General features: G+C 44.9%; 1 protein-coding gene across 1 annotated transcript in view; it reads left to right on the forward strand.

Annotated features, from left to right (window-relative positions):
- The first annotated feature begins 330 nt into the window (after positions 1–330).
- HTR7 (5-hydroxytryptamine receptor 7) overlaps positions 331–27,278 on the forward strand; it is a 39,216-nt gene continuing 12,268 nt past the window's right edge. Inside the window, exon 1 of the mRNA XM_081007598.1 lies at positions 331–1,111. Within this exon, the coding sequence (XP_080863724.1) occupies positions 492–1,111 (620 nt within the window). The 5' untranslated portion in view covers positions 331–491. The remainder of the gene's footprint in view (positions 1,112–27,278) is intronic.

Raw genomic sequence — 27,278 nt, forward strand, 5'->3', positions numbered from 1 at the left:
CGCCACGACCACGCCTCCGACGGTGCTCTCGGTCGAGGGACGCGGCTGCTTGCGCAGAGGGCTGCAGCAGCGCCGTCGCTGCCTCGAAACTTCCCGGCCGGACCTCGACCGGCTCGCGTGGGGCTGCCGCGTCCCGCCTGCGGCTGAGCCAATGGGCTGGGCTGTGTCGGGGCTCACACTGCCCCCTGCGGAGGCGGACCTCGGCGTCGAGCGGGAGCCGAGCGGACTATGCTAGAGCCCTCCGCGCCGGGGCAGCGGCGGCGGCGGCGGGATCTGCGCGGGGATCGTGCTGGTGGTGGCGGGATCCCAGCCCGGGAGGGGGCGCGCGGCGGGGGTGGCTGGCGCCGAGGCAGAGGGAGAGCTCCCTGCCCGGGCAGGCGGAGCCCCTCGCCGCCGCCACCGCCAGAGCGCTGGGAGTCTCCGCGGCGGCGCGGAGAGGCGGCCATGCGGGGGGCTGGCTGCTGCTGGCTTGGTGGGCAGCCCTCCTCAATATGGTCCTCGACGTCCACGGCGCTGGCAGCTGCCCGCTCGTCTCCAGCCCGCGGCGCTGCTTCGCGCCCCACGCTCCCCGGCAGCTGGGCTCCGGCGGCGCGGCGGCGCCGGCGGCGGCGGCGATGATTTCGGGCTCGCTGCACCCGCCCCGCTTAGGGATAGGCGGCAAGCTCTTGCAAGGGGTCACGGCCAGCCCCGGGGGAGGCGGCCATGCGGGCAGCGGCAGCGGGAGCGGCGCCGGCAGCGGCAGCCCCAGCCCGGGCTTCGCGGACAACGACACGCAGTGCGGGGAGCAGATCCTGAGCTACGGCAACGTGGAGAAAGTGGTCATCGGGGCCGCGCTGTCGCTCATCACCCTGCTGACCATCGCCGGCAACTGCCTGGTGGTCATCTCCGTCTGCTTCGTCAAGAAGCTCCGGCAGCCCTCCAACTATCTCATCGTGTCGCTGGCGCTGGCCGACCTGTCGGTGGCCGTGGCCGTCATGCCCTTCGTCAGCGTCACCGACCTCATCGGCGGCGAGTGGATCTTCGGCAGCGTCTTCTGCAATGTCTTCATCGCCATGGACGTGATGTGCTGCACCGCCTCCATCATGACCCTCTGCGTGATCAGCATCGACAGGTGAGCGAGCAGCGGGCGGCGCGCCGTCGAGGGAACCGGGGGGGGGGGGGCGCTTCGCGTCGAAGCAGCTCAGGCTCGGGATCCTGGGTGTGTTTGTAAAACTTGCTCGCGGGACGGCCGGCGGGTGCGTTCACACGCGCGAGCGCCTCAGGAGGCTGCTGCCGTGTGGGAAGCAGCAGATCAGGTCGCCTCTTCAGACGCCGCGGTTTTTTCCCGTGGATCGGCGTGCAGATGGGAAGATGCCCTGAAATTCCGATTCGGAGTAGAGGAGGAATATTATGAGAGGGTTAGAGAGGAGTTTGTTCCTTAATCCACTCGGGAATGTGGATTAAGTTCGGATAATGGCAGGCTTCATCTTTAGGATGAGAGTTCTTTTCTGAAGAACTCAGAAAATTGATCACTATTTTGTGGTATGTTGGTTGGCCTAATAAAAAAAACATGTGTTGCCATACTGAGGATGTTGGGATTTGAAGTAGATTCTTTACTCTCCTTGCTGACCTTCATTCTGATATACATTTCACCAACGTGGTTTTAAGAATGATGAGAGAGAGTGGATTTCTTACCGGTCTCCCCATGCTTTTATGTCGACTGGTGGCTCTGGTCTGTTTTAGCAATAGCAAGCTGTACTAAAGATCACTTGACCTTTGTTTTCTGCGTAAGTTGTGAAGGAAATTGCTCAGAAACATTTGAGGTGAGCAACAAAACCCGTAACAAATTTGCACAAGGTGGGTTTTATCCGTGTGTCTTACGTGGAGAGGTGATTCCAAGCTTTGTTAGGGAGAAACTGAATTGAGAGTAATCATTCTGGAGGAATTTAATCTAGAATAAAACAAGGCTTGGAACCAGGCTGCTGTGGTACAGTATTTGTTCTGTTTCCAGAAGCAGGAAACCTTCGGTCTAAGGCATCTGTGTGCCTAGTCGCTTTTCTACCTTTTAAATAAAGCCCACCCTTCACATTATGGCTAGAGATTCTGCTTGAGTGCATCTTAAGTTTCCCATTTTTAAAAAAGTTGCCCCTATTGAGGCATGAGGACTAATCACAGCTTTGTGATACTGAGTTGCCAAGACTGATGGAGGGACCTTGAACGAAGTTAACCGATGCATTACGGCAAGGCTCTAAAAACTGAATGAAGTAGTAAATTGTCTGACTGGAGCAGAAAGGCAGGTTCTACAACCATTCCAGCAGGGGTCACTTTTGCTTTGTTTATCTTCGTACCTGAGAAGTAAAAGAACAGATACACTGTGTAAAAACTCAGGCCAAACAAACTGCTGTTTAATGTGACTAGCAAGCTTCCCATACCTCCATTAATTTGCTGTCGCCTATATGATGTTCTCCTGCAAATCTCTGCCCTCTCACACTTTCCCCTCCCTCAGTCTGGATTTCCACTTCTTTCTGGAGTATCCCTGGTATGAGAAAATCCAGAATGTGAAAAGGGGGAATTGTGGGCAAAGGCAGTGCTTTGCCGGAGGACCTCATACAGACAAGGGAGAATTAATGGAGGTCCTGGAAGCTTAGTAGTCACTTTAAACTGCAGTATGGGTGAGCCTTTAGTTGATTCTACCTATCTCTGCCTCCTTTGGCCTCCCAACTTTGCATAATGCTATAGTAAACAGGGTCTTTCTGTCAGCCCCATCATGCAATTAGGTGTTCCCAAGCCCCTTAAATCAGTGGGCTTAAGTCTGCCTAATTCTGCATGGGGCTGCAGTCTGTTAGAACTATTTCTCCATTTATACGAAGGCAACATGTGGCACTCCCTAAAGAGCTACTAAATCTTTGACACCTGCACTTGTTTACAAATCATCCTGGGTGCATTGGGTTACCTTTTAATACTAGGATGCTGTGTAGGAATGTGTCAAAGCAAAAGTCTCTAGGTTATTCCCCTTATGCTGATAGTAAATGGCTAATTGCAGTTGACTCATGAACTGCTTCCTTTCCAGTGTAAGGATTTGCTTGGTTTTACTCTTGCAACATTTTGGCGATAGAAAAAGCCCTCACAATAGCTTACAAAAATAAAATATCAGCATCAATTAAAAAGAGCATTTACAGCCCATTTTAAAAGAGATAAAGGAAACCATAAGCAAATAATCATTGCAAGTCTGGTGGAAGAAAAATAAAAGTCTTAATCCAATGCCTGAAGGACAACAGAGAAGGGGCCAGTTAAACCTCCCTTGTGAAAGAGCTTCATAGTTAGGATGCCACAACCAAAAAGGCTCTGCACTGTGCCCCTGCCAATCACACTTGCCTTGATGGTGGAATGCAATTGATGAGCCAGTTCATGGAGGAAGAAGCGGTCCTTGAAATATCTGGTTCTGGATCCAAAGCTATTTTGTACTATTAAAAATAATAATCCAGATTTATTATTTAGCCTTATACAGTGGTACCTTGGGTTAAGTACTTAATTCGTTCTGGAGGTCCGTTCTTAACCTGAAACTGTTCTTAACCTGAGGTACCACTTTAGCTAATGGGGCCTCCTGCTGCTGCCGTGCTGCTGGAGCACGATTTCTGTTCTCATCCTGAAGCCAAGTTCTTAACCCGAGGTACTATTTCTGGGTTAGCGGAGTCTGTAACCTGAAGCGTATGTAACCCGAGGTTCCACTATACTTACTCCTAGGCCCAATCTAGTACTATTCTGTGCATGCACACACACAAGGATTGGAGGGTGGGTAGCCATATTGTGCTTGTGCATTAGTCATATTTATTTAATTATTAGAATCAATGTGTATGTTTTTATTTCCTAAGTGAAAGAGATGGATCCTTGCTCCCGAAAGGAGCTTAGTCTAAATGTTGGCCATGAGGAAGAAGGCAAAGTCGGGGAGAACAACAGATTTGAATAGCAGGCAGGTATTTGCTGCTTTTAAAAAATCAGGACAAGTGAAACCCTGGAAGACTTCTATATGCTTGTCCTCTCCGGTATGTGAATGCTCATCTGGACTGAATTCAGTGGAATTGACATCAACATGAATGAGATAAACTTTAAACTCATTCAGTATTAGGTTAGCTGTACGCAGATCCTTCTCAGTCCCACGGAGAAGCTTTGAGCACATAAATCTCTACATGAACATTGCCTCTTTCATGCTGAAGCCAAGCTGCTGAGGGTATAGCCACTGGCCAGTGGACACATTGGAAGGCGCTGCTTACGGGTGCAATCCTGCAGCCCCTATCAATTGTCAGAACAGCTTTTTTGTTTATCATTTAATCTAACAAAATATATCGGTTGTGCTGAAGCCATGGACAGCGGTAGGGGGGAAAGTGGCTTTTTAATTTTATTGTGCTGAACTAGTGCTGCGAACCTACAGAACATCTCCTAATTAAGTAGAAAGGAATGAACATGTCATATTGCTGACAGTGCAATTACTTTTCGTTTTGCGTAAATAAAAATTGCTTCCACGAAAGAAGAGTAATTCTGGAGAAATGAATCCCCTGTGGTTTGTTTACTCCAGCGCACAGGTGGTCAAATTTTCCTCCGCTACTTTCAGTGGGGCTCGGGCTTCAGAGCCCTGGGCTAGAGCCAATCTCAGGATTAAGAAAAGCCTAAAGGAAATTCCACATGACCTCGAGGCCCCCAGCCCGTTTCAGGTTTTGGAAGATGATGTCCGAAGAATCGCAGACAAAGCAAACAACCGCCAGAATTCCAGACAGCATGTTGTTGCATGCAGTTCTCTGGAAAATGAGACTGAACTAGAAAGCAGGTCAGTCAGAGTTTTGGGAATAGGGGGCTGGGGGGGGGGGAGTGGCAGAAACCGGTGAGAATGGAGTATGAGCAGACGGAAAAAAGATTCTGCTGCCAAAGGAGCTTGAGGTTGCTACACAGCAATAGTCTCCATGGCCAATCAAACTGCAGCTGCTTGACAAACAGCAGGTTGTGCCAATAGCAGCTGCTGTAGTAGGGCAGAGCCTTGGAGCCGCCCTCCCAACATGTGTGCGTCTTCAGCTTCCTTGGATGGGGATGGGATGAAGTAGGCCAGTTGTGAGGTCAAGGCTGGCGCTCCCGCTGGTGTGTCTGCCCAGCCCTGATCTTGCTCCTGTCCTGCCCCAGCCTCATCAAGCTAAGCTATAGCAAGGCTGGGGTTTAGAGGGCAGCTCCCTCCATACCAGCTGCTACTGGGAAGTGCTGCATAGAGGAAAATTTCCTGCTGCCTAACTTTCCCGCAGAAAAATTTCTGTTCCATAGGTTTGTAACAACAAATATATGCCAGTTTCATATCCAGTCTGAGGCCAGCTTGGCAGTTTCAAAGTGTTTACCTTTAAGCATGCTAAATTAGTTTACTCTAGGGCATCAGAATGTTATCCAATGCAAACTGAAAACTTGCCGATGGGAAATAGCCCAATGCAAATTTCACTAATTTGCAATTCCAAATTTTCTGGAAAACTCACATTACTAACCAGGCAGAGGGCCTTCTCGGTAGTGGCGCCCGTCCTGTGGAACGCCCTCCCATCAGATGTCAAGGAAGTAAACAACTATCTGACTTATAGAAGACATATGAAGGCAGCCCTGTTTAGGGAGGTTTTTAATGTTTAATGTTTTATTGTGTTTTTAATATTTTGTTGGAAGCCACCCAGAGTGGCTGGGGAAACCCAGCCAGATGGGTGGGGTATAAATAAATTATTATTATTATTATTCTCCATAGTCTGACATATTATTTTTGTGACCTCCTGGGCCTGTTTCACCAACCCTTAGGTATGCCTCTGCTGACCGAGACACCTTAGTAATTATCAAAAATTGATTGATGGACTAAATGTTGCTTGCCTACTAATTAACTATTTTAATTACATTGATGGATTTAAAAGATTGATTAAAGCGCACTTTATAGATGCATGATTTGAATCCAGTGAATGCAAAAGTTGGAAACATTTCACATAACCAGTGAAGGGTTGATGTGGCCCCATAGCACTGCCTATACACTGGGGGTTTTCATAGGGCAGAGCCAAACCCTTTGGCACCCCACATTTTTCAGTCTTCAAAGGAAATCTGAATTTATGTACTGACTGGTGGGGGAAAAAAATGGAACGTGAAGCTGTTCATTTCAAACCATAGCTATTCTGAAATATAACTCCTGTTCCTGGGTATCCTGTTTTCTGGTTTTCTTTATAAAAGCGACAACAACAGCATATTCTTGGACCAAAGGCACTCATGGCCTCTTGTGGCTTATACATCTGCTGGAGAGCAAGAGGCAGCTGTTAGCGAGGCAGGAAGAAGAAAATACAAACAAAGGACATGTTTAATCTGGGGCTTCTCTTCCCTCACCTTTCGTGACACACAGACGTACTTTGGCGGCTCCATTCACAACATCACCTTGGAGCGTTTTCCTCTGTTTGCTGCTATGCCTGGCTGTCACCCATTTCCTTGCACTTCCACTTGACCTGCACCTACCCCCACACCCCAGCAAAGAGATTGCGTATGTATCCACCTGAAAAGATCACACTTCTGATTAATTGTGCTTGGAAGTCATAACATAAAGGGCAACTGGGAACAGGAGAGAAGAAACTTAACATTTATCCCTCTTACCTCCCCCACTGCCCCCGAAACAAATGGGACATTTGGGGAGGGGAGGTGTATGTGAAATTCAATAGTACATAGCAGTTTATGTACATAGCAGATGGATGGTGCTGTATAAATAATCATAGTTTGCTTGCTTACAAAGCTTGCGTCTCACATAAGTGACAACTTTGTGCTAATGCGCAGATCAGCCTTTGCCAACCCAGATGCTTTTACAAATTATATATTAAGTATTAAGTTTGTATACTGTCCTTCACAGAATGGTTCACAACATAATACAAAATGTGAAGGCGAAATAATAAGCAAACCAATAACCCTCTTCCCACAAACATATTTAGGTGAGCTTCTCTGGGGAAAGCATACCACAAATGGGGAACCACAGCAGAAAAGGCCCATTCTTGTGTTGCCACCCTCCAGGCCTCTCATGAAGGGGCGCAAGAAAAAGGGCCTCAAATGATGATTGCAGGGTTTGAGTCAGTTCATATGTGGAGAGATGGTCTTTGAGGTATTGAAATTTGTGGATGGGTATAAATGAATCTGTCAGTTTTTGTTTCTTTCTCAGGATCCCATTTCCCAGTCTGAAATTCAGTTCTCCACATTTTCACATCAATCTGAGGTTTTTTTTTTTTTTTTAACAAAAGAAGATTCATCAACAGTTTTGGTGTGAATCTCTCCTAATGCGTACACATTTTTTTTTGGTATGCAGTTTGGACTAATATGTACCTTTTTTGCTCCATCAGTTCTCCTTAATTTAATGCATTATTTTATTTTATTTTCCAGGAAAATATTTTTATGTACGCTTTCTTCCAACAGAGGCAATTTTTTTTGTATACATTGTTTGATTGGAGAACTGCAACATAAAATATGGAGAAGTATAAATTTTGGAGGACAGTGGTGCGCTTGTTTTGCTCATCGGTTTGAGAAATGTGACTGCTAGCAGTTTCTGATTAAAATGCAAACATAATTGATACCCCCCCAATCCCTAGCTACAACTCCCATTAACCCCAGTCAGCATGGTCACCATGCCGGCTGGGGCTGATGGGAGGTATAGGCCAAAACATCTGGAGGGCACCAGGTTGGCAAACCCTGACTTAGAAGTTCAGTTGAATGTTGTGAATCTAGGTTCCCTAACCATGCTGTAGATGCCATTGATCTTGGTAGGGGCTGAGGGCTTACTTCTGAGTAAACATGCACATGGTTAGGTTTTGCAGATTTGGATCTTGACTTTGGGTTTTGCAAAGCTTTTCTTTTTGAAGGATCATAATGTTTCCCAAGCAGGCGCGCTGCCTTGCCCCCTGCAACTGTGGGTGCCCAGTGTGTGCTGATGTCACCGCGACATGCACTTGTGATGTCAGCAGGTCCTGTGGCATAGAACCTTTGGGGGGAGGCAGCCCCTTCGTTCAAAATTTGTAGGTGCCTGGGCACCCAGGGCCCTGCATAGTTATCACCTATGTTCCCAAGTGAAGCTATTTGCTGATACGTAAAATGCAGGGGGTCCTATTTACTAGAGAGGGAAGAATGGCGCCAAATAGATTTGCGTAATATGTAGCTTATTGAGGAAGAACTTCAGTGCATAGCAAGTGAAAGAATACTGAAGGGCTGGGTGGGGGGAAGGGGCAATAGTCTAATGTGGCCGTATATTTTATTAAAGCATCGCTAGGTAATTTGGCTGTCTTGCTAGAGGCATACAAGGCATATATCAGATGCAAGACAGCCTACAATTTGTCTTTTCCACCCCTGGGCTCCGATTTTTCACAATACAGGTCCCTGAATATATACCCACTTCTGGCTCTTTGGATCAGCATGTCAACATTTATGTGCCTGTTTTATCATTCAGATGTGGGATTTAAGATCCCTGTTATTAGAATTATCTTCCCTGGGGTGGCCGAGACTCTAAAAGGAAGTCCATGCTTTGCATATCGTAGCACCATTCCAGCATTCAGTGAATAGTTTTAAAAGGCCTGTTAGAGATTGCCCTCTAGGTATCTGGAATGGATGCATCTATCATTCTAAGGCTGCACAGATTGCTTGCTTATAGGTTGGCAGGGATATTCTTCTTATTCCTTATCTGGTAGTAACCTCAGAGCCCAGAGTGTTCTTTTTGCTACGGGGTGTGGAGAAGACCCTTGAACTCATATCCCCTTATATTTAGATGCTAGTTCCCCAAGAAGCTTTCCACGTGTGATTGAAAGGTTTCATGTGATAGGTGGGCACACCATGTGAGCACGGTCAATTTGTATATACAGTGAACAAACGCAAAGCCTCTAGGACTGCCAACTCCTGCAGTAAATCTAATATATTTGTGAGTCCAGAAAAAAGAAAAGCAACAACAGACTATTGCAACCTTGTAAGTAAGCCCACAAAACTTACAATGCCTGGAAAAAAACAACAACCAGCAAACAAGCAAGGGAACAAAAACCTACCACACTGATTTCCCTGCCTTATTTTAGTGCAGGGGTTGCCAACGTTGCTCCCATCTAAATGTTGTTGGACTACAGCTCCCATCATCCCTGACCACTGGACCTGCTCGCTAGAGGTGATGGGAATTGTAGTCCAACAACATCTGGGGACCTGAGGTTGAGAAAGGCTGTTCTATTGCTTTGGCAAGCTTGACCTAATTAGTTTATGATCTTTACTGACATGGAAGAATGGCATCTAGATTTTATTTTCTAAAATTTCAGGTACAAAAATGTGTTAGTGCGTTTCTGGACCCCGTTCATCCTAAAGGATGAACCACAGGTGAGACCAGTGGTTGGTTCTTTTGACCTTTTCCAAGGCTTTTAGCAGATAAGATGAAATTTACTCAGAGTCCTGCAGTGATTTCATGCTCTTTATTGCAGCTTGTAAAACAGTGATTGAATTTTCCCCCAAACCGCAGGCTTTTATATACAGTGGTACCTCTAGATACGAACGGGATCCGTTCCGGAGTCCCGTTCACATCTAGAAGCAAATGTAACTAGTGATGGCACGTCTGTGCACACACACGTCACTTTTCGCTTCTTCACATGCGCGTGATGTCATTTTGAGCGTCTGCGCATGCGCAAGCGGCGAAACCCGGAAGTAATGCACTCTGTTACTTCCGGGTTGCTGCGGAGCACAACTCGAACGCCCTCAACCCAAAGCACATTCAACCCGAGGTACGACTTTACATTATTTACACAACGAGTCCCGTCTGATTGGCTGATTCTACTTCCTTCCAGTAGCCTGATTGGTCTTCTCCTGCAGGCCAATCAGTTGTTGCGTTCTATGATCCTACCAGCCTAATAGGCTAATTAACTTCCTCCTGGAGCCTGCTTGGTCTTCTCCTGCAAGCCAATCAGTTGTTGCATTCTAGGATCCTACCTGCCTATTGTTCTAGGATCCAAGCTTAGGGTGGTTCTGTGTCCTTCACCCAGAGAATTGTCCTCTGTATTTGTCTGAAGGGTAACTTGGTCCAAATCCAGTTTACAGATAAAGCACCATAAGAGGCAAGAGGAGGGTCCTTGATGATGACCATCACTAGTTTGCACCTGTACAACACGTAGCAGTCTTCCTTATTATGAGGTGGATTATGTTTCCATTTGCATTATAGTAGCTATTTCTAAAATATTGTGTATATGCGTAAGTTAGCAGATGCAAATATCATCCTCTTTTTTTTTTTTTTTTGGCAATTCATAAATGGCCACCCTAAGTAAGAAGTGTTTGCATTTGACTGAGGCCAGGGTGTTTTGGGAGAAGGCGTATTATGTTTCACTCTTTCTCACTGTGCCATTTCCTCAATCCAAAATAACTTTCCAGTCTCTGAAGCTGCTAGTTTTCCCTATGGGGAAAATTACAAATATCAGCCAGGTTTTGGGTGTGTGTGTGTGCGTGCGTGCAGGGATGAAGGATGGTGGTGTGCGGGGGGGGGGGGGAGGAGAAGAAAATCTTTCCCTACAGCTGTGTCTTTAATCCAGTGGTTCTCAAAGGGTGTTGTGCACCACACTGATGTGGCAGGAGAGGATGACAAGCGTGGCAGGAAGATTCAAGGACAATCAAAGAAATGTTTAAACATTTCAGGGTAGTATAGTATCAAAGTTTTTGTGTGTGCAGAATATGGATAGATAAATTTTCAAAACGAGAGCAAGAGAATCATATGATATTACAAGCTCACACATCTCACTGATTTTGCATACCTACTTGAGGTACATATGTAAGCGATTCATTTGTATTTGCGGAATGATTCATGTTATTATGTAGCTGCATTGTTTTATGCTTTCTGACTGTCCCTTGATCTTAGTATAAAATAGCTGTGTTCTGTGTTACAAATCAAAGACCGCTAGAAGTTGTTTCCTTTTTGTTTTCCAGTGTATCAATTAAAAAATCGGCGAAGTGGGAGCAAATTTTTATTCTGAAAGTGTGGCTCAGAGGGGAAAAAAGCTTGAGAACCACCACTCTAATCAAATGTAGACCTTGACATGTGAAATATGTGCATGGAGGCAGCATCCTGAGAATTGCTTTCACACTCTTTTGTTAGAAAATGCAGACTGGGGCAGTGTGTGAATTGGCCCTTGGAGCAATGCCGTTGCATGCGTACCAGAGCCATAACCTGATTTATTTGTTTGTTGAAGGGACAGGGTGTTTGTCCACCCTCTTCCATCGTGCCCTTGCAGCAGCATGACAGTGCTGTGTCTTAATAATGTTTCCCCTTCTTCTGCGTCCCTTCTCTTGGGAGTACAGTGGTACCTCGGGTTACATACGCTTCAGGTTACGGACCCTGCTAGCCCAGAAATATTGCTTCAGGTTAAGAACTTTGCTTCAGGATAAGAACAGAAATCGTGCTCCAGTGGCGCAGCGGCAGTAGGAGGCCCCATTAGCCAAAGTGGTGCTTCAGGTTAAGAACAGTTTCAGGTTAAGTACGGACCTCCAGAACAAATTAAGTACTTAACCTGAGGTATCACTGTAATTCAGGTCCGGAATTTCTGAGTGTTGACAGAAAAGGCAGCAAGTGCTGAGCATTGTGGGGAGCCAAATCTGGTAAACAAGCCCTGACAGGTCATAGGCCACTTTATGGGAACTCTTCAGAATGACAAACCATGCAAAATTACAAAACAAACACGGTATTCTCTAAGGGCACATGAATACAGGCCGTACAATACATCCCGCTTTCACAAGGCATTAACTCCAGGGAAATGTAGGCCTTGGTCATTTTTTAGGAATCAAATTCCTCCCTCCATCCCTTCCTGTGAGTCGACCTGTTTTGGGTCACCTCTTGAGCTATTTCAGCCCTTCCCAGTTTGAACAGTTTCTGGTTGCTTGTTGCTTGTTGGTGACTCCATTTTTGTATTTCTGCCCTGAGGAACAGGCGGTGCCCAGAAGAGGCATATTTCATGCCTAGTGAAGGGCAGTTGTTGATGTTAGAACAGTAACTAGCAAAGAGTTGCATCAGAGACAACTCAAAGAAAGATGACACACAATCAAGAGCTCTGTTGGCCTTTTGGGAATGAACTGCCTACGAAGGAAATGTAGAAATGGCCTCTGCACGAGGTTGCGTCCATAATCAGCTTGACTAATTAGTGATTGCCACAGAAATGTCTTATGAGTTTGCATAATCTCTCTATTTTTTTGAAACCATGTGCAGTATCTATCTTTATGTATTAGCTGCAATACAAACAGATTATCAAAAGCTTACTTGATTTTTTTTTCTAATACCACAAAGGGCGTGTGCACGAGAGAATGAAAATTGCTGCCCAAGCGTCTCTCTCTTTGGTGTTCACTCGTAGCCGAGTAAGATTGTCTTCCATAAACACGGTTTTAACAATGAGTCCGTAAGTGACTGTGGAGGCCAATTCTGGATCCACACGTCCTTCCACAGTGGGGACATAGGTTTCCGGGTGGGTGTTGATCATGGTGAGGGTCTGCCACAGTAAGCAAAGTACCAGTACTTGAAAACGGGTACACACAGTGGTTTTGCAACTCCTGTGAACTGGACATTGTGTCTGAGTGAGACAGTGCACGAATTTTTGTTCAGACACGCTGTCTTCTCAGCAGTTAGAAAGCAAACCTTCCCCAAACCAGAGTCAATATTAGGATGGCAGGAGATGGATAGCTATGAGACCCCTATTCCCCTGCCAGAGCTACAATTCCCAGTTTCCTGTGAAGAGGGATTGATTTTTAAACCTCTCTGGGAATTGTAGCTCTGTGAGGGGAATAGGGGAATCACATAACAGCTCTCAGCGCCCTTAACAAACTACAGTCCCCAGAATTCTTTGGAGGAAGCCAAAGACTGCTCATAGTGATATGATACTACAGTGGTACCTCGGGTTAAGTACTTATTTCGTTCCGGAGGTCCGTTCTTAACCTGAAACTGTTCTTAGCCTGAAGCACCACTTTAGCTAATGGGGCCTCCTGCTGCTGCCGTGCCGCTGGAGCACGATTTCTGTTCTCATCCTGAAGCAAAGTTCTTAACCTGAGGCAATATTTTTGGGTAGCAGAGTCTGTAACCTGAAGGAGCAGTTTACTGGTTATTCCAAAATGGGCCATTTATGGCCAGAAAGAAAGCCATTTGGAGGATGGAGACAGGAGCGTATCCTTATCGAGAAAGGGAGACAGCCACAGCAAATATTGCTGTTTTCTGTTTCATGTTGTTCCAAACAGAGCTCTGTGTTATGCAGCTGCCTGAGGTAACTTTACGCAAGCCGTATCTCTTAGTCATGCTTCTCTTAAATCAGGCCACATTTCAGCTACTTTTCGCTGTTGGCCTCAGCAGAGAGAGTCCTAGATAATAAACAGGCCACAACAACTGGGTCAAGGTAACCTTGGGATACGCTTATGTGATACCTTGTTGTTGTAGATAGAAGGGGGACGCGCCATTCTGCTTGATCTCTGAGGGGTTGCAGCAGCAACAATAATTTGTCAGCATCCTCCTTTAAATAACTGTGTAGGGGCTGTTCCCTTTCCCTTGGTAGCTTGAAAGTGAGAAAAGAAAATCACTCTTTCCAGATCCGGTGTGTCACATTAGTTTCTTCTGCACATGTCTTCTGGTATTAAATTATACCTGTACAAATCTGTATCTCTTCCTCTCCCCGCTTTTTAAATAAATGAAGCCAAAAGAGAGACAACAGTGCTTAAATGTACAGATGTTTAAATGCACTTACTCACAAGCATGCTAAGAACTAGCATTTCGAACTCGATTTCATTAGGAGGGAGGGAGGGAGCTGAAGCATAAAAACTGCAGTTAGCTCTTCAAGAAGAAGAAGAAGAGGAAGAAGAAGCATAAGCATGAGCATACACTTCAGTGATCATCTTCTGCAATGCCTGGATTCTTCATTCTGAAAGATTGCTATGAAACTTGAAAGCACTGCAGATTCCTATCCAGCAGCTGGCTCATGAAACTATCACCTTGCTTAATCCTTCTTGCAAGCCACGCAGCGAGAGCACTCACTATAACAAATTGCTAAGTTTCTTCAGTGCTTAAAAATAGTCGCAAACACTTCATAAACTGAGGCCAAGGCATTTCGCTCGGCAGGAAATGCTGCAACCCACGGTTTCACTTATCTCTCCGAAAGGTCATGATATTTCCCAGCAATGATTACTTTATAACAAGTCTCTGCCCTTTGTGTACGTATTGATATGAAGATGTCCCAACTTGTTTGAAAGTTACGGGACCGATAGGAAAGGGCTGCAGAATTCACACCATTGACAAAACTCCCCACACCCCTTAGATTGAGGTTTATGTTCTTGCAAGATACTCCCAAGAAAAGAGTAAGTTAAAAACATCTCACAGGTCACTGTGCTCGGAGAAGGCTCAGCACAGAGAATATTATATTATTTTATTGTCAAGTTTCAGTTGCTCTGATTACTTGGTTGAGCTTGTTGCAGAATGTTCTGGAACAAGACCACAGTCCAGCACAATGAAGAGCACTTTAGCCTAGTTTTCTTCAGTGGTCTTCTCTGTGTTTGACTGGAGCCATAAACCTCTTGAAAATAAAACTAATTATTTTAGGATGCTGCATGTGGATGTAAGCTTCTGAAAAAGGACTGAGGGTTCATGCACTTAAATTGGCAAAGTTAATCATTCTGAGAATCTAGATCTTTTCTAGCTGTCCTTGGCCAAAATCTCCATCAAGGCTGCGCATAATAGACACTGTATCCTCAATATTAAGTGCATTGAAATGTAATTTAATCCATAAATGTAGATGCAGTTGGGAAAAGTCTTTTCTCTCAGATCGGATTGGCTAGTAACCATGAAGTGGAATATGGTGGATGTTGTTGTTGTTGTTGTTTTTTAGGAGGCCAAGGGAAGCTTTTATCCAGAGCTCATTTGAGTTTCCTGGGACTGTCTGTGCCATTTTAGTCCTGCATACTTTGTTCCAGTACATTCTTTGCTTAAATGGCACACCATGCATAGTTTGTGTGGAATGATCCTTGGAGGGTCTGGTTATCCTACTACGTACAGGGATTTTCTTTCTTTTCAGCAATTTTAGGATGCTGCTTCATTTCTGTGTATCGGGTACAGTGAAGGGAGTCTTCAGGCTTGTGAGATCTGTTTTGATGTTTACTAGAATCCCGAGGTCCACCAACCAGAGCCAAGTACAGAATAGTGGCTGGATAATGAGAGCACAGCTATCAGTGCTTGACTTCTGGTTGAGCCCAGTCAGGCCTCTGTAGCACAAGGGTCAACCAACATTAAAAACATCTCACTGCTAGATAGTGCTGCAGCCTTTCTTCACAGAGTTCATAATACAGGCTTCCTTCCAATCCAAAGGCTGGGCTCACTCAAAAGGCCTGAGACCTGACAGCTTTCTCTCCTTTACTCTCTTATCCACACACGTTTTGGCCACATTCACAGAGGACATTTAAAGCACTACAATGCCATTTTAAACAGTCATGGCTTCCCCCAAAGAATCCTGGGAGCTGTAGTTGGTTAAGGGTGCTTAGAGTTAGGAGGCTCCTGTTCCCCTCCCAGAGCTACAGTGGTTTAATCACCGCAGGGAACTCTGGGAATTGTAGCTCTGGAAAAGGGATAAGGGGTCTCCTAACTTCTCTCAGCAATGGCCTTATAACACACTACAGCTTCCACAATGGGGATGCTGTTACGGTTTTTAAAGTGGCGTTTTCAGCAAGACTTATAATGGCTCTTTGTAAACCTTTTGCAAGAGCTTTGTCCCTGACTACACCACACCCTTTCACCACGGATGTGGGACTTGGGATACTTGCACCAGTTGAAAGGCACAGCTCATGTCACCCACGGTCGCGGTGGTCCATGGGTATTTTAAAGGAGCCTAAACGTTCCTCAGAACTTGCCATTTCACAAAGCCAAGCTTAACTAAGGATGTTTCTTGGAATGGCCCCACACCTCCCTTGGGAGTCTGCCTAATTCCTGCCACATTTGTTGTTCTCCTTTGTTGTCAGGCTAGGAAACATTGGCTGCAATAAAAGCCCAGCAGCTTTGGATGTGTCTCCCCCCCCCCCCCCCGGGCAGTCTTAGCTCTGCTGCCCATTCAAAATAAAGGATTTTTTTTTCTTTCCAAAATCCCTCATAAGTTGCACAGGCAATCTGGCACCTAACTAGACCAGAGACTACATTCACATTTGCATTTGATGTGCATATTTTTTTATATATACAGTGGTACCTTGGTTTACAACCATAATCCGTTCCAGAGATCTGGTTGTAAACCAAAACAGGTTGTAACCCAAGGCGTGCTTTCACCAGTGGGGCCTCCCCCCCAAAATTAATCCAAAAAATAAAAAAAAATGGGTTGTAATCCAAAAAAAGGGGACACGCACATCCGGGTTTGACGTGGTTGTAATCCAAAACGGTTGTAATCCAAAGCGGTTGCAAACCAAGGTACCACTGTATTTAAAAAAAGTGAATTGCAATGACTGATGTAGAAACATAATTAATGATATTTCAGTAACTATCAGCCTTCTCCCAGTTTTCAGTCTGCATTTTTAAAAGCCCGCATGATGCATTTTATGCCCTGTCTAATTTGACCCCATGGCCATTAGCATTTCTCTTACTCTGATTTTATTTTGTTTTAAAAGACTTGGCTGCTATATTCCTTAGTGCTATGATGAAAGGAAAAACAACAACACGCCCCTCTCCTGAGATACATACCCCTTAGCCGGCTTCTTTATGAAAGTATCCAAAAACTCAGTTTATCAACTCCAGGCTGTAACTGTGAAGATCGATTCTAGAAAATCTTTAGGTGATTTAACAGGGAATGATTTTCCCCAGCCCCATTTTCTTTCACTGTTCTTTACACTGAGAAGAAGGGTAACAAAACAGTTTTAACATTTGTGTAGGAGTACAGAAAGCCAAGTTATAGTACAGATGAGAGACTAGTTGTGCCTCTATTTCCAGTCAGCAATTAAATATTTTTAAATTAAACATGTCAGTGGGTTGTTTTAAAAGTAATAAATTATTTCTAGCATGGGAGAAACATCCTGTAAGATTATGGAGATGTATCATTCCACCGGTCTGGGGGATATTATTCATCAGGAAACAAAAACAAAGGGATGTGTGTTGAAGTATTGTTGTTTAAAAGAGAAAAATGGTCAAGAGTTAAAGGTTCAACAATTTACTGGGTTGCCAGGCCCAACCCAAAGAAACTACCTGTGACTTTAATAGCTTTTTTTTTTTTTGGTAGTACTGATGTCTTTGATCTAAAGTTGGTAGCTTAATTTTTATTCCTTCTTTTTCTCTACCCACCCCAGTTCATTCAATTATGGCAGTTAAGACATAAGGTTCCCAGGCAGTCTCCAAAGGCCCAGTGTTAGAAATTAGCCAGGCGCCAGGTGTGTTTTGCAACTAGTGCGGGTCCAGTTGCAACCATGTGGAGATCTCTAGATGCTAGATTGGCGGCTGGGAAAGGTAAAGGTAAAGATGACCAAAGGTAAAGGTAAAGGACCCCTGGAAGGTTAAGTCCAGTCAAAGGCGACTATGGGGTTGCAGTGCTCATCTTGCTTTCAGGCTGAGGGAGCTGGCGTTTGTCCACAGACAGCTTTCCAGGTCATGTGGCCAGCATGACTAAACTGCTTCTGGTGCAACGGAACACAGGGTCGGAAACCAGAGCGCACACAAATGCCCTTTACCTACCTGCCACAACGGTACCTATTTATCTACTTGCACTGTTGTGCTTTTGAACTACTAGGTTGGCAGGAGCTGGGAAAGAGCAACGGGAGCTCACTCTGTTGTGCAGATTCAAACTGCCAACCTTCTGATCGGCAAGTCTAAGCGGCTCAGTAGTTTAGGCCACAGCGCCACCTGTAACCCAGATTTAAGGTGCCATTTAGCGATTAGATTATATACCTGAGTTTCTAACACTGTCCACTTCTTTGCTCCCTGCTTACAGTAGTATCTCCCTACATCCCTCCAAAAGTGGCCCCTGTAGTTGGGCTCTGGGACGGCACTCTGTTAGACAAAGTGGGCCTCTAGAGTAGATGTGGAGGATCTTTGGCCCTCCAAGTGTTGCTGGACTTCATCTCCCATAATTCCCCTGCCATTGGCCATGCTTGTTGGGACCGATGGAAGTTGTAGTCTGGTAACACCTAGAGGTTCAAAGATTCTCCACACCTGTTCTAGAGGGAGATTTTTGAATTCCTGCATGTACACTATGGTGCTACTGTGATCCTGTATTTTGTTGCTTCAGCACAGTCTTAACTCCAGTAGGGGAGTTTCTGCAGTTTTGTCTCAAGTTCACTCATTCGTATTGTTTTCTGTGCTATGTATATTTGGAAAATGGCACCATTGTTCGATGCTGGGGTTATATTTCTGGGTTCCTTTCCCTTCCTCCCCATGGTGGAAGGAAGCACTCCTGTATCATTAACTTAGTGCTTTCTTGTGTTTTTATTGCCTTTTAATGGGAACATACAGCAATAATTGGCACTTAGAAAAATATTATGCTTTTAAGCAGCATGTATAACAATGGGAAAACATTCCATCCCAAAATATTACCGTCTTTCTCTATTCCTCTTTTGCTAATGAACGTAAAAGCTCTTTCCAAATTTCAAATGGTGACTCTGACTGCATTCCAAATGAGTCTTTGACTTAATTTTAGCTTTTGATATGTTTTAGCACAATTAATATGTTTTGGCCTGGTTTCTAGCTAGGTTTTCAAATGTGGCTATTGGTTACTTTCAGCTGTAGTCACGGAGTAGTTTTGTGGGTGGCTAAGGTGTGCTTGGGGGCATCTGCAGGCACCGCGTTGGTGACCCCCGAGCTATGGCATATATCTGTGAACCTCTTAAAATGCCCTCTGGTCTGACATCTGACAGTGGAATGCCTCTGGCTGACATCTCTAGTAAAAGCAGAAAAATTTCCATTCAACTCTTAACAGCTGGGCTTTTCCACTTGGAGGATGATTGATGCCAACATATAATTTGTATATTATGCTGGCTGTGTGACTTTCATCGTGAGTTATGGAGATCAAAGTGGATTTGCAGCTGGGTTTCTCACATCTAAATACCAACACTCTATGGTATCATTGGCCCTTAAGTTATGGACTCTGAAGCACCCTTCATTTTCGCAGGACTCAGAAAGTCCCTGGCATCTCCAGGTAGGGCTGAGAGTCCATGTCTGAAACTGTGGAGAGCTGCTGTCAGTCAGTGTAGACAGTACTGAGCTTGATGAATCAATGGTCTGACTCAGTGTAAGGCAGTTTCCTTGTATGTGAGCAGGTACAACTGTCCACTAAGGCCTAATTAGTATGTCTGCTTCCTGTGCCATTTTGGTGATATTTGGAGGGAATCAGTACAGGGGCAGAATGACTGATCCTGTTAGTTTCATGCCAGCTTCGTTGAGTGATACAAGAATTGAGCTTTTATTCTGTGACATAATAGAAAGAAGGTGCACTGTTTTATTGTAAAGATGGGCCACGCAATTATTCCCACACCCTTTATACCAAGGGTGGGAGCAAGACAGATCTCCAGGCTTCTATAGTCAGGGAAAAGCTGGAACTCACCAGAACTGTGTTCCAGCACTTATTTTGTGTGTTGTGGCAGCCCCGTAGTGTTGTGGTGCTGTCCCCACTCAGGGCTGTGCAATGCGGGCAGGGTGAGCCGGTGAAGAAGAGAAGTCTTGCCCCCCCTAAAGAAAGCTCAACAACTTTGGGGGGACGCTCCCTGCAAAGTCCCGACACCCCTTTTTCTATAAAAAAGCCCTTTCTATAGTGTTTGTTTGCCAGAAGGCATCAATGTGACTTACAGCAAACAGTAGAAAAGGTTCTGGCAGTGCTTCCCTCCTCTCCGGCTTGCTCAGGTGTGGTGTTAAGGCTCTTTCTAGCATCCTCTGGTCCCCGCACCTCTTCTCCACTGGAGGTGGGGCTTTCCTCCTCGCCGGAAGAGGAACGGCTTCGCAAGATTTTCAGATTTTCGGAGGCTCCCTGTAATACAACTCCCCCTCTATCTCTCGCCTCTGAGTTGATGGCAGTTCCCTGACAGGTTCAAATCCTCGCTCAGCCATGAAGCTCACTGGGTGACCTTGGGCCAGTCACTGCCTCTCAGACTAACCTACCTCACAGGGTTGTTGTGGAAATAAATTAGGAGAGCGAGAACCATGTATTACACCTTGAGCTTCTTGGAGAAAGAGGTGGGTATGAATGCAAGAAAGAAGTAAATAGGATTAATTAATAAAGATTATTTTTAAACAAATACGACATAACTGTCATAGAGGCAAACTGCCGAGAACCAAGAATGACCATGCGCTAATTCCAAACAAAGCCCCTACCTTAGGGTTGCCATGTGTCTGGAATTTCCCGGACATAGCCGGGATTCGGCCATCAGAAACAGTGTCTGGATAGAAATCGTTCAATGCCTGTGAAAATCCGGACATATGTTGAAAGTGTAGATTTTGGCAAATTTTGCAGCAACTTCTGCGTCTGGATTTTTACCTTTTGAAATATGGCAACTCTACCTAGTCTATCTCAGCATGATCACCGTACGAATGAAGAAAGCCGATAAATAGCCCTCACTAGCCCTGCTCCACAACCTCCTTGAGTGCATTTGGCCCAGCTTGAATGTCTCCTCGAAGTGTGACAAGGCCTCTTGCTTTCGGTCTGGTTAGACAATGGTGGGGTTTGAGGTTGTGGGTGTTGTAGGTGCCTCTGGAATGTAGCCTGCTGTACAAAGTTCAGGTCATAGCCATAACATGCCCCCCCCCCCCCCCCGGAAGACTGTCCATTGGGGAAAGTTTCTCCTCTCTGCTTTATTCACTCATTTCGTGTCCTGAGTGATTTGCGGCCTTCCACAGTGTTGATTGTGCTTCTATGGATGGCTCTCGAATTACAGGTATAGTTCAAGACTTTATATTTTCTGTGATTGCTCAGGGAAGAACAAAGGCAAGTAATGGATAAAACAGCGCACTGAAAATGACTCCACTTCTCCAAAGATAAATATTGTTACAGCTTTATCATCCAAGCTATGAAGTAGGCTGAGAAGGCTGCATTCATCATTTCCTACATCATTTGCATTCTAAGGAGTTTTCTTTTTAAAAGTCTTAGCATATTTCCACCCCCCTAACCTTTCAGAAACTTAAATATATTGAGGAAAGGAGGAAGTATTGTTGGGTATTAAATCCGTTACTACCAACAAAGCGAGGGTTGGGGGGTGGGGGAACCTGGAACTGGTCCGTAGGCCCAATATCATTATCTTCCCCACCCCACCTGTCAATCACCTGACATCATGTCCGGTGGCCTTTATTTCTGCCGGCAGGGGTCAACAGAAGCCCCTTTCAAAGCACTGTCTTGAGCAGTGGTTTGAAAGCCTTTCCCAGTGGGCTGGGGGGCCAGAGGTTCCCCACCCTTGGACTAAGAGACAGTGTGTGCGTGTGCGCGTGCGCAAGAGAGAGATATTTCAAAACCCAGCTTTCATTTCTGGGAGAAAAGGGTTTGTCCTTCCTTTCTATGGATTCCACCAGCCTCCTTTGCCCCATGAGTGTGAAGGCAAATGGCCTCTGTGTCAGCATTGACATGTTCTGCCATAGCCTTTCCCCTTCACAAAGGGGTTGGGAAATGCTTCTGCCTCAACTGGGCCCTAGTTTTCCCCACCGTCTGCTTTATCTGGTGGAGCAGACTTCGTCCTGGCCAGCTGCATTTAACCGATGGTGCATCTAGTGCTTAAGATAGTAGGGAGACAGAGCAACAAAATGACGGCAGGTCCCAGAGATCTAAGTTGGTGCATCACACTGTTTATATACTTCACTTATTGCTTTTGGGGCCAGGAATATTCATTGAACACAAAGCATGCTAACTGCAGTGCTGCTGGGGGAACCTGATCCAAGCTGGCCAGGAGCCTCTTCATTATTTTCCTGGCGAAACACATGTCTGTCATGTCACCACTGCAGTCATAATCCTCTGTGTATGTGTGTGTGCTGTCTATGCCATTGTTTGTGTGCATATATTTCACAATAAACCATACTGCACTGAAACAATCTACTAAACAAAGGCAGCTGTTCAAACAGCTCAGGACTCGAGGAGTGTGTGCTTGTAGTGTTGGATGTTATTCTTGGCAACTGCATCTTGTTTAACTTGGGCTACAGTCCACTCGCTTTCTCCTGCTGAATGTCACAAGGCAGAACCCACAATTGGATCGCCTCTCTCTTGTCACTTAAGGGAAGCCATTCTGTATCACCTGTGGTGAAGGGTGAGCAAGAAATGCCTGGAAAGCAGGTGGAGAATTTTGTGCTTTGAAAGGGAAGGGCCCTAGCTCAGCTTTGGATGGTGAAGGCTCCAGATTCAATCCCTGGCATCTCCAGGCAGGACACAGAGAGAACCCTGTCAGAAACCCGGTCAGTCAGTATGGACAATGCCAGTGGCGTAACATGGGTTGCCAGTGCCCGGGGCTGCGTGGAGGAAGAGTGGGATGGAGTACACATGCACATTCAACTGCCTAATGGTGTCTGTATCACCCAGAATATTGCAGCTGCAGAGATAAGAAGAATCACCTGGAGAAGTCACCTCCTGGTTTGCATACAGAAGCGTTTTCAGCTTCTCATGCTCCTATGTAAGAATAACAGAGAAATAAGTAGACCACCTCTCCCGGTAAATAGCAACACCCTAGTGGACCTGGGCCCTAAGGAAGTTAGATTAGCTTCAACCAGAGCCAGGGCCTTTTCAACACTGGCTCCGGCCTGGTGGAACGCTCTGCCTCATGAGACCAGTGCCCTGCAGGATCTGATTTCTTTCTGTAGGGCCTGTAAGACAGAGTTGTTCCACCTGGCCTTTGGTTTGGAGCCAATTTGATTCCCTCCTCCTCTTTCTTTTTCCTTTTTCCTTTCTCCTCCTGTGATGAGGCTGCATTTTAATATTTTATTGTTTCAATATTTTAATGTTGTATTTTAATCTTGTTTTTAAGTTGTATTCATTCAACTTGTTTTTATTATTGCTTGTTAGCCGCCCTGAGCCCGGCCTTGGCTGGGGAAGGCGGGGTATAAAGAAAAATTTTATTATTATTATTATTATTATTATTATTATTATTATTATGAGGGTTTTTTTAAAAAATTCTTTATTCCATTTCATTATAAACATAGATACAAATATATATTTGAAGAAAAATGGTGAAAAACCGATAAGCACCTGCATGAATAAGAGAGGGGTTGGAAAAGCTCACTAGTGCAGAAAACAGAAAAAGGATAAGGAAAGGAGGCACAGCAATTATTTGCAGCGGACGTATTGGGAGCTAGAAGTAAATGGTTTCAAAACTCGGCATCTGAGGAAAGAAAGGGCAAAGGAGAAACCCTGCTGTGAAAGCACCTCCGCTGCCAGATTATAAACGACTTTTGAATGAAAGCGGAATGAAGAAGGATCTCGAAAGGGATGAAACGCTTATTTCTGAAGACAGAAATGAGGAAAATGAATAGCCAAGGAAACATACAGGGAGGTAAAAGGAAAATAGAAAGCCATGAGCAGTAGGGGAGCCAAATGAGAAGCGTGTGGATGACAGATAAATGGAGTAAATATATGTACACACACACAAGGCTTTTAAAAAGCCATTTGCAAGATAGGGGACTCATTAAAAAAGAATTCAAGACAATCACAGGGACAAAGAAAAGAACACAGGAAGTACAAAAAGACATCAACGCGGATCATATTAAAATTAGGAAAGGGGAAAAAACTGATGATGGAGTTGATGCTAAAACTGAGATTTGGAGGAAAAAAGCTCCCCTATGTGTAATGTTTGCAAGGCCTGCTTTGATACAGCGTTTTAGTTTTATTGCATCAGAATCTGGAGGTATTCCAGTCCAGGTTTTATCAGCTGCCTAAACAAAGAGTCTCCCTCCACTGGTTGGACTTCAGAACCAGGGAGTGATGACAAATTCTGGTATGCTTCACTCTACATTTCCACTCTGAACACTTCTAGGTAGTCATGCTTGCACTGACTCTGCACCGTCCTGAGTCCAGGAAGCACACCATCCCATAGAACATACAGTGGTACCTCAGGTTACAGATGCTTCAGGTTACAGACTCTGCTAACCCAGAAAAAGTACTTCAGGTTAAGAACTTTGCTTCAGGATGAGAACAGAAATCGTGCTCCGGCGGCGCGGCGGCAGCAGGACACCCCATTAGCTAAAGTGGTGCTTCAGGGTAAGAACAGTTTCAGGTTAAGAACGGACCTCCGGAACGTATTAAGTTCTTAAGCCAAGGTACCACTGTAATGTTCGTGATGGTATGGGCAGTAGTCTGGTTTTGGTAAAGAAAAGAAGAACCTTGGTTTTTGAACAGCTTAGTTCTCTAATGTTTTGGCTCCCGAACACCGCAAACCTGGAAGTGACTGTTCCGATCTGCAAAATATTTTTGGAAGCCAAATGTCCGATGGGGCTTCTGCGGCTTCCGATTGGCTGCTGGAGCTTCCTGCAGCCAATCAGAAGCTGCACTTGGTTTCTGAATGTTTTGGAAGTCGAACGGACTTCCAGAACAGATTCCGTTCGACTTCCAAGGTACGACTGTATTGCAACTCTGTGAGGGGTTCTCATGATTCTTTAGGAGGGGGGGAAATGTGTCAAGTTGCAGATCCTCTCTCAGTGATTTTCTGCACAGGGGCTGGTATATAGGGGTGTACAAATCTGCTAGTTTTAGTTCTCTTAAGTTGTCATGTTTCCAGTCTTAAACACAGTGTTCTACATTTCTGCAGCAATCTGTGGTCCCCCCCCCAAGCCCCTACCCCAATGAAAATTCAACAGTATTTCAGTGCAAATTTTACCCAATACACATATCTTTGTATGCAATTTTGATTAACATAATGTATTTTTGCAAGCAATTTTCTCCAATATATATATAATGCATTTTTCTATATTATTTCCACCAATATATGCACACCAATATTTGCACATTTCCCCCTAATATATGCATTTTCTGTACGTTCTGTATGGTAGGAAAACTGCATTGCAAAATTTGGAAAAGTGTGAATTTCAAAGGATAGAGGTGTTTCAGTTCACATATTGGTTCAATAACTGCAAATGAGGTAGATTATTATCAAAAAGCAAACAAAAATTAAAATTCGTCCTTATGCCTACTGATACATGTATACATTTCTGTTCAGCCATTCTCCACACTTCCTGCAGAGTAGGTAACTGAATTATTTACTTTGTGTTAAAGAAGAATCTTAATTTTCAAGGTTAATCGAATGTATATATTGAGGTGAATGGTTTGAGGCATACAAGATTGATGCTGTTTTTATCTTGCAGCTGAAATAGAAGTATTAGTGGGACTAGTTTGATGTATTTTTATGTAGATTAATGTATTTTAATTTCAAATAGCATATTTTGTAGAACCAATATAGTTTTGCACTGACATGTCTTTCTCAGTCTAATGCATTTTAATCACGTCGCTCTATTGCTTGTGCGATTTCTCAAAAATACCTGAATGCATTAACTTTCATTGGTGGGCACTTCAGAAATATATAATATACATATAATTGACCTTAAATGGGACCGTTTGTAACCCTTGGCCACTTATATTTTTTTAAAAAAACTCTGTTAGGAAATGGCTAGATGTTCATTAACCTTCCTAAACAGAAGCTTAAAAAATAAAGGATTGGTTTACTACCCCAAGCCAAATTCTAATGTATCTAATGTGCTGCTAGTGTGTGAAAACAGTCACGATCCCAAGCTTCCCAGGCATGCACCTCCAGATGGTGGAGACATTGGGTGCCATTCTGGTCCCTGGGCATCTTTGCTTGGCATCAAGTGGTTGATAAAGGTAAAGGACCCCTGACAGTTAAGTCCAGTCGTGAACGACTCTGGGGTTGTGGCGCTCATCTCACTTCACTGGCCGAGGGAGCCAGCATTTGTCTGCAGACAATTTTTCTGGGCCATGTGGCCAGCATGACTAAGCCGCTTCTGGCGAACCAGAGCAGCGCACGGAAACGCCGTTTACCTTCCTGCCAGAGCGGTACCTATTTATCTACTTGCACTTCACGTGCTTTCGAACTGCTAGGTTGGCAGGAGCTGGGACCGAACAACAGGAACTCTCCCCGTCGCGGGGATTCGAACTTCCGACCTTCCGATTGGCAAGCCCTAGGCTCAGCCAGGTGCAAAATGTGCCTGGCGCCTGGTGATTTTCTAATGCTGTTGGACTCCCAATTTCCATCATTCCTGACCACTGGCTGGGATGGGAACCCAAAAAACATCTAGATGGCATCACATTGGCTTAGCTTATAAAGTGCCACAAGATTCTTGGTAGTTTTTGCAGGGACAGATGGGCGCTGCTTTCCCTCTGAACATAATTCCAAACTGTTGAACTGTCCCATCAGTCTGTCTTGGCAAAACTGTCGAGAAACATGTGGAACTGCAGGTGAAACATAAGCATTTGTTTTATTCTTACCCTATTCCAAAAGCTGCCTGTTCCTTAACAGCAGGGAAGGGCTTACCTGTGGCTTTTCAGATACTGTTGGACTCCAACTCCCATCAGCGCCAGCCAACATGAACAACAGCCAGAGATTATGGGATTTGTAGTTGTAGATGGAAGATGCCAGGTTACCCACCCGATGCTGAGTAGCATTATAAATGGTGTTAGCTTCATGAATTCTTCCATCTTGTAAAGCTTCTTTTTAATCCTGTGGGTGGGATGGAATCTAAAAACACTTGGACACATTTTATTTAACATAGAAACCATTGATATGAGAATTAAAGCAAGCAGCCCTTTCATGCAGTGAAATGACCACGGAATGCTCCTTTGTTTCAAGTCATTGTAAGCTAATCAAACCGTGGAAGAAATCTGCGCGTTCCAAAATAGTCCCCGTAAGAAGCGCGACTCAATAATGCTGCGAAATGCCTTTATTCATTTAAGCAGAACGAAAACATTTAACTCCCTTTGAAATTGATTTTGCCGCATTTAGAACATTTATAAAAACCAAAGACTAACATTTTCATTGAAGCTGTTGCTTTATTCTGCTTTGAAGAATTATACCCCAACCCCCGCTCCACCCACATGCAAATTTTTAAAGGCAAGGTTTGAAATGTTTGGTGGGGGGGGAGCCCACAGAAGCATTAGGGAGAATGAACTCAAACCAAACTTGGAATGAAAACCGGACCCAATCTTTGTTCCTGAATCAAAACCAGTGGAGACTGATCCATCAGGGAGAATCTGGCATTGCCCCACCAGCCTCAGCCAGCCCCCAACTGCCTTCCTTCCTTCTTACTTTCAACTTTTCTAAGGAGCGGCAGGAGTGGCACTTGGCTGTCTTTAATCTCAGCTTTGTCCTTGTCTATCTTA

The sequence above is a fragment of the Podarcis pityusensis genome (assembly GCF_964106645.2).
Source record: "Podarcis pityusensis genome assembly, chromosome: 5".
Classification (NCBI taxonomy): domain Eukaryota; kingdom Metazoa; phylum Chordata; class Lepidosauria; order Squamata; family Lacertidae; genus Podarcis; species Podarcis pityusensis.